This window comes from Apus apus, chromosome 5, assembly GCF_020740795.1.
Source record: "Apus apus isolate bApuApu2 chromosome 5, bApuApu2.pri.cur, whole genome shotgun sequence".
Taxonomy (NCBI): Eukaryota; Metazoa; Chordata; class Aves; order Apodiformes; family Apodidae; genus Apus; species Apus apus.
This window is the reverse complement of record NC_067286.1, coordinates 17,356,092-17,370,388: the sequence shown is the minus strand read 5'-3', so window position 1 is coordinate 17,370,388 and position 14,297 is coordinate 17,356,092. Positions and strand designations below refer to the sequence as shown.

Genomic DNA, 14,297 nt, shown 5'->3' with positions numbered 1-14,297 from the left:
CAGATTTCAAAAGCTGTTTGGTTTTCAAAGGATCACAAAATGTGAATACACACTAATTCCATAGCATCCTGAAGACAGCCAAAGCAATCTATACTCCAACAGAATATTTACAAACAGGATGAACTGCAGTTCTATTTCACCTGCAAAACTTAATTACAATCAGAAAGTTTAATTACTCAACAAACATGATTGCAAACTAGAAAGCACAAGTATAAGAACAAGACTGACAACAGTATAGCATCATACTTCATTTATTTACACGCAGGAAACAAACTTGAGTATTTTCTTGCCTGTTCAAACAGAATGAGACAGAAAGGTTCTCTGCAGCACTGAAGAGAAAACGTTTACTAAACCTTTAGCACCATTTAGCGTCAATTCATTCATAATGCAGATGCATATCTACAAACAAGTAGAATGCTATCTTAAGCTCTAGAGAGAATTAAAAAGGCTGGCATATACCATATCCATATAATCACCTTGGAATGGCAGCTTAATGTTGCAAAATTTATTCATAAATTTGAAAAGATTCAAATACCTGAAGTGGTTAAGACAAGAAAGAAAAGCTTGCACAACAATGTTAGGAATACCTAAGAAAAAAAAAAAGCCACAACAAAAGCCAACCCCCCAAAAAAACACAAACCCAAAGTCACAAAAAAAACCACACAACCACAAAACAATAAAAACACCCACAAAACAACCACAAAAAAACAGCAAAAAACAACCCCAAAACGACAGCAAAAACCCACCAAACAACAACACACAACCCCGCCCAACACAAAAAAAAACCCCACAAAAGCCCAAGTTGTACAAGATAAAATTGTAAGATGCTTCTGTTTTCAGGCTTCAATCAATTTTAAGTAAAAAAAGGTTGCAAAGACACTGTAGAGGAGTACATGGGTATTTCTAAAATAAGACTTCTAGAACATTAACATTCTAAGCACTGAGATGCAATTCCTTTACAACACTTAGGACAGACTAGGCAGTTTATGATATTCAAACATCTGCAAGATTATAGCCATGTCCAAGAAACCCAAATCTAGTCTCAATCCAGGAAGATTTTATCAAGCTAAAACAAACAGATATTGAAAATACCCCACACAATATCAACAAAAAATTATCTCAAAAAGAAATGCCACTCCATTTCAGAGATAGAAATAGCTGAGCCATTTAATCTCGCCGCAAAACAGGACTACTGTTCAGCTTCAGCCAAACCACTTAGTTTGTTACTAATTCCTTCTATTCCTACTCCCACATCAATTCCCTCAATCTCCCCAACGTTCTTCAACCATAAACTAAAAAGTAACTACAAGTGAAGTTACTTTTAAAAAACGAACTCTAATTATTTTTTAATTATTTATATTATTTTCAGCAAAACCTGTTACTTACTGACAGAATTCTATTTGGGTGAAATCATGCCATCAGCTCTCAAACACCCAAGCCTCCGGGGATAGCAACTACCGACAGACTCAACCAGAACAGCAGCTGCCTTTTCATGATACCACCAAGAGACAACAAAAAATTTATTTCACTTTTTTACCTTAATTCTCCACTTTTAACTTTAATTCCAGCCATTACCACAATCCACTATAAAAGGAATCTACTATGGAAGACTAGACAAAGAAGGCGTTTTAAGGAATTAAATTGATGATCAAACAATATTACCGTGAAGAGATAACAAGAGCCAGTGAGGCAATTTTTCAAAATCAGCAGTTTAATAATTCATCAAGGCACAGACACACATAAAAAGTAACTGCTTCTAGGAGATAAAGCAGTTTAAATTGGTTGTTAAAAAAACCCCGTAATTCACCTGCAAAGCAACACGATACTGTCAATTACTGCAAATCCTTCCAGACAGGAGGAGCAGCACGTCAACTGAGAGCTGACGTTATATTGCAATTACAAACCATACAGTAGAACAAGATCATTGTGGGGCAAGATTATCACAAAGTAAAACTAGACAACAGAACATTCCTAATAAACTATCAACACTAATTCCTCGAAGCCTGTTAAATTGGTTTTACGAGTTCCTCCTCAGCTCCTCCCCCCGAACACACGCGCCTACATAGGACCGTTGAATGCGTCTTTCCGCACGTTCCAGGAGCATTCAGGTGACAATTTCAGAGACAGCTACCTGAATCTGCCCAACCCAACCACGAAAAGAGAGAACTACTCTGCTTCAAAGAGAAAAAGGTTTAGGTTTCGTTTACTTTAAGCCGTTCCCTCCTTTGGAAGACCCTTAAACCAAGAATAGGAAGAACGGACTATTCAAGCCCCTACAGGCAGGCAGGAACGATTTTCCCCTCCTCTTTCCCAAAGCCTCTTCGGAAGGCGGAGAAGCAGAGGCAGACTTTCCTTCCCCCGCCCCTCTCCCCGTAACCCAGCAGTCTGGAGAAGAGGGATCTTTTCTTTCCTCTCTCCCCTCGGCCACGGGCCGCGAGAGGGGGAAGGGAGTGAGACAAGAAGGGTGAGTCACCCTCTCACCGAGGCCCACTAGCAGGAACCGGGCCGAGGGGCACAGGGACAGGAGCTGAAGCACAGAAGGGTCCATCAAGTCGGGCCTCACTGGCCCAACGCGCTGCAGCCACGAGAACTGACAGAAGAAAGCCTTCAGAGGCCCCTGCGGCGGCCCCTCACCCGGCAGCACTCACCGGGCCCCGCTGCGTAGTGACAGTGGTCGCCATAGCGCCTCCCTCGGGCCGAGCCCCCTCCTGCCGCCCCGCCAGGCCGCCGCTCCCGTTACCGCCGCCGCAGCCGCCGCTAACCGCCGCCGCTAACCGCCACCGCCCCGGCTCCCGCGTCAGCTGACCCCGCGCCGGGCGGGCCCGCAGCAACGCACTCCTCCCCGCCGCGCCGCGCGCATGCGCCGAGGAAGAGGAGGCAGACCCGGCTCTTGCGCAGGCGCCCAACGACACAGCGGGAGGGGAGGGGGCCGCGAGCTCGGCGCCTCTCGTGCGCATGCGCTCTTCTCCTCTGCGGGCGCCGCAAGGGAGCTGAGCTCTGTGGAGCGCGCCGCGGTCGCTGGGGGGCGCTGTAGTCATTGGGGGCGCTGCGGTCATTGGGGGGCGCTGCAGTCATTGGGGGGCGCCGCGGTCATTGGGGGGCGCCGCGGTCACTGGGGGCGCCGCGGTTATTGGGGGCGCTGCGGTCACTGGGGGCGCTGCAGTCATTGGGGGGCGCTGCGGTTTTTTTTGCTAGGTTTATTTGTTTGTTTTTTAATTTAAGTCTCTTAGCATAGGTTTGTGGGATTTGCTTTGTGGTTTTGGTGGGTTTGTTTTGGGGGGGCTTTTTTGCAGGGAGAAGTACAGTTTCATGGGCAAAACTTTAGGGAACAGGGTTTTTTTTGCCTCTTGCCTTTCAGCAGAGATAGTGCACTATATGACAGGGCAATATCATGTAAAATTAAGCTAACTGATTAAGAAAATTCAGCACTTAATAATGTCAGATATATACCCTGTCCATACAAAGCTTGTGTACTGATAGTGTTTCAGGAAACTCAGTTTTTTTGTACTGTGCAATGGAGTTTAAGTTGCTATGGCCAATATGGTTAAAACAGTAAGTAAATTGAAGAAGATCAGTGCTTATCTCCATAATTACAATCTTGACATCATGAGAGCAGTTTGGAGGGAAAAGGCTGTTAACAAGCTTCAAGGCAATTCTTATGTCTATAACCACACAAACTAGCAAACAATTTTTAGGTAAGCGACAGACAGTTACAGTTTTACATTCCATGGATTTAATTCTAAGACCTGGTTTAGTCACAACAATTTCAAAGAGATTAAACATGAGAAAACATTTTTGTCTCTATAAAATTTATATAAACAGAAAAAAGGTAGCAATACGGAGATTCTTGAGATATGTTTTCCTCAGGCAGAGTTACACAGTGACTGGAGGGAACAGTGTGCTTTCCTAACAGCACCATCACTTTCTTAACTGCAGCTTTTTGTTTTCCTGGGTTTTTTTTTATTATTCCCAGGAAATTCACATATAATCTAATAACATTTTTTGTCACTCTTTGTAATACACGCAGTAAAAGATCTGTTGTTAAAAGCTCCCAGTCTCCCCAGGAAAGCTAGCATCTGAAGGTGGCCTGGAAAGGCTGACAAAATCCCAGGTTTGCCATCTGGTGGCCATTCAGAAGAAGAACAAGGAGCCTTCGACGAGGAAGGACAGGTGTGTTTGTTTCCCCAAGTGCGAGATTACCACAAATAGCAAGCACTGGTGCAAAAACACTAGGCAACACATCTGATGTCGATGTAGTAATTCAAGTGGGAATTTAAGCCATGGGAAAGGTGGGAGATTAAAAGTCCTAAACCCCTCTTTTTTTGCAACATATGAGCATCATTTTTTTTAAATTGAAATAAAAGAAGCTATAATTATGATAAATGGCAGGTTCTCCTGTATCATTCTTTCATTCTGATTCCCAGTCTCTTATCTGATCTACCCAGAATCTCCCCTACCCAAATCTGTGGGTTTTTTCCGTTGCCCAATCTGCTCTTTCTTAAATGCTTCAACCCCTTTTGCATCTCCTTTCCGTTTTCTCTCTTGCCTTGACACTCTCTTTCATCTCCTGTATTTTTTATGTTTAACTTTGCTTCCAACAGATTTGTTGTAAGCCCCGTATTTCCTGATATGTAACCTGGAGCTCTCTGTTCACATTTTTTAGAACCTTGTCTCCTTGCTCCCAGCTGCTGACTGCGTAAGAGGAAGCAGAGGAAGTTTCTGAGCTCTCTGTGCTGCTTCCCCAATAACAGGCCAAATGCCAAAAGTGACTGTTACCTTTGCTGAAACCTTTGCCTGGTGGCGTCACTAATAGGGTTTATTTTTTTGTAACCAGTTGCCTATTTTTATGAAATTTTGAAGAGCTTAATATTTCTGAGGACACTATATAAAAAATGATTGAAATCAGACAGCAGATTGGAGAGTGCAAGGACAAATATGATCTGCACACAGTGTGGTTGCTTGAAAGTTATCTAATAGGCATTGCTCCTTGGCTGTCTTCAGAATCTGAAAGTGTAGATACCACCTATGTTCTTCCTTATAAAAGCAAACTAATGCCTTATGGCAAGGACAGTAATGCACATGATGCAGATTTCCTACCAAATTAATTTTGTGCTTTTTTACAAAACCACAAGGGACACTTCAAAGGTTGAGTAGAGTCTGATGTTATATGGGGAGTGAGGAAACATGAAGTTCAGTGAGATAACATCTAGCTTTTGGTACATATTTATTTAGTACTCAGCAAGAGGTTTAAATCTGAAACTGAAACCCATCAGATCTACAAAAATGTAAACAGCAGTAATTAGTATAGTTAGAGGACTACATTTGCACCTCTTAAACAGTACCGTTTTAGGAAGGGCAAGCCTCTCATTTCATTTAGGTAAGATATATAGTAGAATCTTTCAGTTAGTAAGTGAACTTCAAACTGTTTCTGAGTGGGTCTCTTTCCCAGGGAAAGCTCACAAGTGAATTGGGTGGTTACATTTTATGCCATTTTTTTCTGTAAATAATGAGTATCTGTCAGGATACTGTGGGAGTTCCCACAGTAATTTAAACCTCATTTGTTTATTGTGGCTTACAAAGACAGTGAAGTCACTGAAATATGTTCTAAAATGTACTCTTAGCTGAGCTTCAAGCTGGTGCTTAAAAGCAGATAAACAAATCACACCTGCGATTTGTTTAGTTCAGAGATCTGGCCCTGCAAAGATTAAAGGAAGATGTCACAGAAAATAAGCAAAACAAGTTTGGGGTTATGTTCTGTAGGTGTTACAAGCATATAAGAATATTGTGGCATGAATATGCATCAATTATATCAGTAACATGGGTCTTAGGCAGCAGCAGCCCTTTATTTCATGTCCCCGTAGGACTCTAGATGCCACACAAAGGTACAACTAAACCACATGGGAAAAAGCATCTTTTGCAAAATGTAGAAGAAATTCCAAAATCAATTCTTATGCATTCTTCCTGTCCTTGTTTGAGCCAGGATAAATCCAATTTTCTTCCTAGTAATTTTATTTATCAGTGAAGTCTCTTTTATATAACTGCACTTGCTGAAATTAACAATATGTTTTTCACTCAGTGTCTGTTTCCAGGACTGATAACACTCAATGTTTATAGTGACTGCTGGAGAATAGCATGCAGAACCAAGGTGAAGAGGAGCAGACCAGACAGGTCACAAAAATTAACCAAAGTATTCCATCCCATTCACATCATACTTGGTATAAATCTGAGGGATCACAAAGGTCACAGTCTCTTCATGCATGGCCGGTGTCCTGAGAGGATTCAGTCTGCTCATCCACTTTTGATCCTGATCTGTGCATTCCTGCATCCAGCTCCTGCCTGCTGCTGACTCCGGGAGTCAACTCTGGGACTTTCCCTTGGAGTCTTAGTGTGCTAAACACAGCTTCCCAGGATGTATGTAGCCTTATATAGGTGCTGCAACCTGCACCAAACACACAACAACAGAGTGCAATGCTAATCTTTTGTTAATGGTACCAGCTAAAGCTTGGTGATGTACAACAGAGCTGAAACAATAGCATGGAAATCCCAGATGGCATTCAGATTGGCTGTAACAATAATTTCCATTTCGGTAACATGCAAGGTACTCACAGAGCACTGCAAACTAATAAATCCTCACAGTCCAGTTGGAATACAGAAGGATTACATCCCTCATCATGAAGGAAAGATAGCTCCACCATGAAACATGCAACCCCGAAACAGCACACAGCAATGTTCCTCAGGAATTTCAGCCAGGATGCTTGATGCACTGAAACTACAAAGGAACTCAATTGGATAGACTGAAGACAGAAATAATAAAATACAAACTGAAGCTCAATCAGTATCAGTATTGCATCCCTCCCAACACCAGGCCGTGAAACAGAGATGGTAGACAGCAGGCAACTTACCACCATCACAACCACTGCATCATTTTGTACCACAGTGTTATTGATTGAGCTAGATGAGTATTGGCAAGAGTGTTGTTTGAGTAATGGCCGAGATTCTAGCAGAAAAGCTGAGAGCACTGCTGAGCGGCTAATAAGTGGCTGTTCTTCAGTCACACTACACTCAAAATAGTTTTCCAACAGAGGAAAAGCAAATTCCATTGGCTTCAACACCGGTCTGAGCAACTTAATAAAGACAAAGTTGAAAGTTAGAGCTGAATCATTATTTACTTTATAACTACATCTTCATCACACAGTCCACGCCAAAACAGGAGTTATTTCATTTCGAACTAATCTCGTGCCAGGATTTGCTGTAGGCTTATTCAGCACAGAGGTGAGGAGAGAGTTCTTTGAATACAATTTCAGACAGCAGCTGCTTTAGAGGAGGAAAGCAATCTGCAATCACAGGAAGATGTTTTCCCTTTTCTCCAGTTCCACTATGTTTTTCCTAAACTGTTTTTCTTAAGTCTCTTTTTAACGCACCAGGAAGATTGTAGCAGTGCGAAGACTGATTATATGCAAACTGTTATTTGGGTAACACGTAGATTTCCAGACTTCAAAAGAGATGAGCACAGTTGAGAGCAAAATGTCTCTGTCCTGTCCCAAATAGACACAGAAAACAGCTTGTTCATGTCATTAAGATTACTTTCTATGTACTTGGAAACTGCTATTGTTTTACCTCTCGGTTTTTTCTCTGAACTTCAGCTATTCATTAACAAGTCCAAACTTAACCCAGTTCCTTCAGCCTCTCCTCGTAAGTATACTTTAATGAAGCCTGATAATTATGGTAATCTTCCTCTGATTTCTTTTCCCAATAGGACCATACCTTCCTTGAAGTATCCAAAATTGGACACAGCATCCCAGCTTAGGCACAGACAGCTCCAAGGAGAGCTGAAGAATTAATGTTTTGTAGGCGATAACACTGGCTATAAATTGCAATAAAGGTTTGCCTTTTTTTACAGTAACATAACGTTGTTTGCTCCTGTTCAACCTATGGTCTATGGTAACATCCAAATCTTTCTCTGTCATACTGTTATTTAGCTTGTCCTTCCTTGCCTTATGTTTTTGCAGTTCATTATTCTTGCCTAAGAGTGGTGACCTCTTTGTTTTGATTGAGTTGCAACCTCTTAACTCCTCCTGAATGTATACCTTAGATTTTGGCATTCTAGTCATTCTAGTCTCACAGGAAGAGGACATGCAGCAGTCTCAGTTATAATATCCATATTTGTACCTAATACCATGCCAGTCTGTGAATAGATATTGTAGGACTCCTGTTCATGTGCTGTATGATTTTCCATGCATTTGTTTAATCTTTTCTTCTCTTCCTTTTCTTTTGTTTTGTTGTTGTTGTGGGTTTTTTTTTTTTCAGAAAATGAAATAAATATGTAGAAAAATGAAGTTGTTTTTGTCCACTCACCGAATTTCCCCTCATCACAGTATAAATTAAGACAAGGAAGTAGAGAAATGTTAAAAACAAGAGTGAAGTGACACAGAAAGAAGAAATAACTTCCTTCAAGAAGTTAAGGATATTCTTTCAGAGTAATGCTAACAAGCCCAATTTTTTTCCAGATTTCTTCCAAATACTTCGTACTCAATTTTTTCATAGGTCTCCCATCTGATCTAATGTTTTATGTAGGCACAAGTAGTGCAAATGCAAATCTCTACTCAACAGAACAAACATTTCCTGCTGGGTCAGGTTAAGTACAGTTTGCCACACTCATAGTAATGGGCAGGAATTCTTCCTGTCCTATTCCATCCCCAGGTATGCAGCCATTGATCTCCTGCTTACTCAGGTTTATTATAGAAATCTTTGCTTATATGAAGCAATCCACAGTTTTTCTTCTTTGTAATTTAGCTAATTTGATGTTTCTCCTTGATAACAAGATATACCTGCAATTTAATATGCTTGCTCTCTCTCGCTCCAACTGCTGGTTTATACAGAATAACCACTGATTTTTGTGTGTGTGTAAAGGACTGAAGGGAGGAAGAGTTCTGCAAGATAAATGTCATACTTTCTCCCACTGTGTACTTCAGTTTTATAGATATTAGTTTTTATAATTAAGAGTTAATATTATGAGGACTCCATTATAATAGCAGCTTTCAATAGTGATATTTAGCAGGTTCTTCCTCTGTTTGGCTCTCATTCTGTGTATTTATATTTGGTGCCTAAGTGCCAGCCAGGAAATAATTATTTTCTGTTAGATGTTTAATCACAAAATTTAAAGGAAACTTGCTGTTTTTCAAGCAGTGCAGAACTAACTTCATTACCACTTTGACACACTAGATACACTTGTCAGCTCTAAGGTCCTATCTTCTTAAAAGTACATAGCCTATATTCAATTTGGAAAACATTATTTTCAAATAATGCAATAGCCTGATTTATTACTTCCATCTTTTCTTAGAGCCTTTCATGCTGAATGTGACAGGTTATGGGAAATATGGTAAGTTGCACAGAAATACACTTGGTGCCTGCAGTGAAAGGATTCTGATACATACTGGCTCATGTTTCTTTGAAGTCAGCACTGGAGTACAAAGAAAATCTGTATCTCTGTCCAGTGAGGGACAGTGGTTTTACTTCTCTGCAAAGCTGCCTTACCAAAGACTCAGGGAAGTCAGTAGGAGGTGAAGGAGTGCAGCACCTCAAAAAATGCAGCACATTTGGCAAATTTTAGCAGGTTTCCTCCAGCAACCTCATAGTTGTTAGGGTACTAGAGACAGTGCTGAGAAAAAGCAATTAGATAATGAGTCAGCCATAGCTTCAGAGTTCTCAGACACCTTGACTGGATGAGTCTACATGTGTAGCTAAATATTTAAAGCATTTCCTGACTCCAGTTCACTGATCATTAGGTGTCACCAAATAACGTGTCACCTTAGTGTTCAGTCACAGAAGTACCTGAGTGAAGAAGAAAATTAATTTTCTCCCTAGAAGGGAGAGTTCTAATGAGGTATTTTTCTTTTGTTTAAAGCTAACTGCTTTAAACACAAGCCAAATATTTGTCTTGTTAGACTGGTTAAAGATCTAACTTCAGTTTCCATGGGGTCTGCAATCTCAATAAGTTTCTCCTTCTCTTTTGCCCTCTTTACTTTGCTCTTTCAACTTACTTTTATCTTAAAATACTGTCCCTTAGTTCTGTAAAATTATTCTAGCCTAAAACAAACAAACAGAAAACCAAACAAACCAATTATCTCAAGTATGAAAATAAACACACTATTTAGTATTACTGCCTCATTATTCAGTTAGGGAACTGAGATATGGAGAGATTAAATGACTTGCCAGAGGAAAAGGAGGAAAGAAGTAGGAAGAAAATTTTTTTCCTCTGAGTCACAGTTCAGCATCTTAAATAGAAACCTTCTTTGTTCTGACTTCACCTTACCTGAGCATTGCCCAATCTCTTTATGCTCAAACTTTCCTCTTCTAGACTGCATCTCTTTTGATTTCAAAGGGTTACTTGTCACACAGGACAGGTACAAGGGAGATTACAGGGTTGCTCTAGGTTTTTTATCTCTGGAATTTTTCTTCACTGGCACAACTACAAGCTACAGTGAAAATGATGTCCTGAAATCACAGCTTTCCCTTCATCATCTAAGAATTTTCCCCATCTATCATGTTTGTTCAGTGTACTGTTTGTTTTCTGGCTCCTGCCTGGCAAGCCTCATCTACCAGCTTTCTTCATAAATGTCCGGGATAATTCTGAAGGCTCAGCATGATTACCAGTTGGCCAGCTGCCATGTTGGTCTTTAGGATTTAACTTTCCATCCACAAAATGGCATGTATTTATTTATGTATTTGTATTAAAAAGCTTGCTGTGCCTATTGTCTCTAGATGCACAAACAAAAGCCTTTAGCCAATTGCAAATATACATTCCCTCAACTGATGTCTGCTAGTGAATGTCCTTCTTAACCAACCCCAACTAACCTAACTAAACCCTCCCATATCTTTCAGTTCCTCCATGCTCTTCCTCAAAGTCTAGAGAAAAGATGCACTCTGCAATATGACCCATAGGTGAAAAAACCTAGGACCTGGCAGTCTAGTAGGAAAGTGGATTCTAGGATCAATTACTGCACATTGCACACTTTCAGTCCGATTAGCACCAACTGCAATTTTTTTGTCTCCTGAGGCAGTGAGTTCTTTGTTGGGTTTTTACTGCATGCATATATGTACTATAAAATACATTTACAGTTACCAATCTAATTTAAAACAAACAAACAAATACTTCTAGTGTACCCATCCTTCAAATCTTCACTTTCTTTCATTATATTCTGATTTTGAATATCCAGATCTGCTACTGTTTCCCTGAGGTGCCATCTTTGATTTTGTAAGTTTTCATTTGTTAAAGATTGTTTATTAACCAGAGAGGAGGGTTTTTATGTTGGAGGGAGAAAGCATGGCCAAGGTGGCAAGACACTGCCTAGTCTAAGAGCTTCCAGCCTGCTCAGATGTCACAATCCCATGGTTCCCAACTGCCTGCTCTCACTGGCTGGCCACGGTTTGCAAGATGTTGTGATAAAAAACATTTAAAAGGTGTTATTAAGAAAACTAAGACCTTGAGGGTAAAACGCTTTCATTAGTTAAGAATTAAACAGTGAACAGGAATATATCATTTTTCAAAACAGCTAAACATTCACTGAGAGTAGTGAAAGGCACCGTGCTGAAACTGATGTTTCTGATATATTTAGTAAGTAAACATTCTGAGAAATGGTATGAACAGTGAAGTGACTCCATTTTTAGATGACATAAATTTAAAAGGCACCTAGACAGCTGATATGATGATAAACACATCTTTTATAATAAGAAATGCTGTATGTTAGAGCAATTCCAACTGAACTATACACCTGATTCTTAGATAATGGTAACCATCTAGAGGACAAACATAGGAACCATGGTGGATAGATCATTAAAAAAGCAATCCTCATAGCCTTAGCAACAGCAGGGAGAATTCATGTTGGATAAAAATATATATATATATACACACATATAGGATTAGCAAAGATTTGGTGGGGCATTCTTGCAGCAGAGCTCCGCTGCCCCTCTTTCCTTGGTTCTCCCACCCATCTCCTGATCCTGTCCATGGGAATTGTCCTCCAAGTTTTTTCTCCAGCCTTAGCCTGTAGTAATACACTCTCTTTTCTTGGATAATGGCATCTTTTATCCATGCCTCTACTGTGGCTATTTTAAAGTGAAGGAGTATCCTAGAATAGCTGTATACAGCACTGAATGTCATTGTTATTCTCACTTCAGTCCCATCTTCACATATAAAACAAGGACAAGCAAAGTGGGCTGTATAGGACTGTCTATTCTACAGTGGAGATCCGTGGCACCTTTAAAGCATTCATATGTTGGATTAATTAAAAGGTTTCCCAGTCCAGCTCATCAGCTGTCAAAGTTTCTTCAATGTGGCTTTCAGCAGTTCTTTTGCATTGCTAATGATGTCCTTTCTGGGGCAGAGCCCACAGCTTCTATTAACTCAGCACACTTGTACACCAAATCCTTCATGTGTTATGGTGTCTCTCCCAGCACTCAACTGCACTGCTCCTGTTTGATGTTACTTGGAACAGTCTGTGCACATCACTATGCTAAATGTCTCATTCTACATTCTCAATGACTCAAGTACACCAGTGACCCCAAATATACTGCTTTCATAGAATCATAGAACCATTCAGGTTGGAAAAGACCCTTGGGATCACCAAGTCCAACCGTCATCCCTTCTCTACAAAGTTCTCCCCTAAACCAAATCCACCAACACCACATCCAAACAACCCTTAAACACATCCAGGGATGGTGACTCAACCACCTCCCTGGGCAGCCTATTCCAGTGTCTAACCACTCCTTCTGTGAAAAAAAAAAATTCTAATGTCCAGTCTAAACCTACCCTGTTGCAGCTTGAAGCCATTCCCTCTTGTTCTGTCGCTAATTGCCTGTGAGAAGAGACTAGCACCAACCTCTCTACAATGTCCTTTTGTCATATTCTGTAATGCTACGCAAAACAAAAGGAAAGAAGGAAAAGCAGGTGTCAATGAACAGAAACTGGGGAAAAAAAGGAGGATTTTATTCAGCTGCAATATACCTTTTTGTCTGAGTGCATTTAAGTGAGCTGTATTGACACCAGGATTTTTTCCTCCTCTTTTCATCCGCTTTTTGGCAATGTATCTCCCTGTTGTTTGAAACCAATGGCCAAGTCTAAGGCACTGCAGAACCAGCAACATGACTTTCCAGAGGATTCTCACTATCTCTGCTGATTCTCCTTCAATACCATTGCATAATCCCCTCCTTCTGGATGAGTTATTCTTCAATTTTATGCTGTTCTAGCATGAAATTACAAAGCCCCACACTGCAAATTAGATTTCTGTAGGGATATCAGATGTATCAAGAAAGGCAATTCCAAGTGGCCTCAAAAATCTGCCCTTTTAAAATATCCCTTGATTGGGAATATCCACTAATTTTGTAGGGAAAATGGGAAGAAAAGGGAACAGGGCCAAGAAAGATAGTGGTACATTTAGAATTGTAAAATTTGAGCTTGTTAGCCTGGTTTTCAGTGTGCAAAGTTCTTACTGTTTTCAATAAGTTTGGGACATGCAGCAGCTCTCTGTATAGGATGACTCACTTCTATTAAAATATTTTTGAACAACGACTCTTTAAAACACACTTTGCTAAGAACCAAAAAGTGTACAAGAAAAAGGAGATTCAAAAATGTGCAATGAATTTCTACGGAAGGAAAATCTTCTTTAAGAGGACATGATGTTATGTCCCAACTTCCTTTAATCCATACAGGTTTCATTCATCATAGCTAACATTTCCTAAAGCGGCACTCTACCAGCTGCACAAAACCCACAGGAGAATAAGGAGTGTAATAATTACTGAAAAAATGCTGCTGCTGACTCTTCACGTAACTTCAGGCTGCCTCTTGAAGACTCCATGTGGCAGTTTCAGAAATGCAGCCTCCATGGGTGTTGTATATTGATGCAGGAGAGAAAGACGAACTCCTGTACGAAACAGTATGGGAATATTACAATTTGAGGAGGATAAAAATGTTCAGCCTTCACAACCAAAAGAAGATTGGACCTCTGTGGCTTGTCATAAAACCAGGAAAGAAATGTCTGCATTCTATATAAACTGATCTATTGGTAGTACTAGAATGGAAGTTCAAAATTCTAACTTTTTATTTAAAAAAAAAATTGGAAAGCCAGAGAGTTCCCCCGAGTCAAACTAGACCTGCTGTATTTAAGGGAGTATCCAGAAGGTTTTGAGGGAGAGTGGAATAAAATGCACAAAAGAAAAATGCTGCGTTGAATAACATGAAAATACTCCATAATAAGCAAAATAATAAAGTCCTCATATATTTTAAACTCATTCCTCATTCA

At 40.3% G+C, this 14,297-nt stretch overlaps 1 protein-coding gene across 3 annotated transcripts in view; it reads right to left on the bottom strand.

Moving 5' to 3' along the window:
- TOLLIP (toll interacting protein) overlaps nucleotides 1–2,830 on the bottom strand; it is a 30,535-nt gene extending 27,705 nt beyond the window's left edge. Inside the window, exon 1 of one of the 3 annotated variants that reach the window (XM_051621057.1) lies at nucleotides 2,649–2,830. In XM_051621057.1, coding sequence (XP_051477017.1) covers nucleotides 2,649–2,681 — 33 coding nt within the window. In that variant the 5' untranslated portion in view covers nucleotides 2,682–2,830. The remainder of the gene's footprint in view (nucleotides 1–2,648) is intronic. The other 2 variants (XM_051621059.1, XM_051621056.1) reach the window with 2 other exon arrangements.
- Between the last annotated feature and the right edge of the window lie 11,467 nt (nucleotides 2,831–14,297).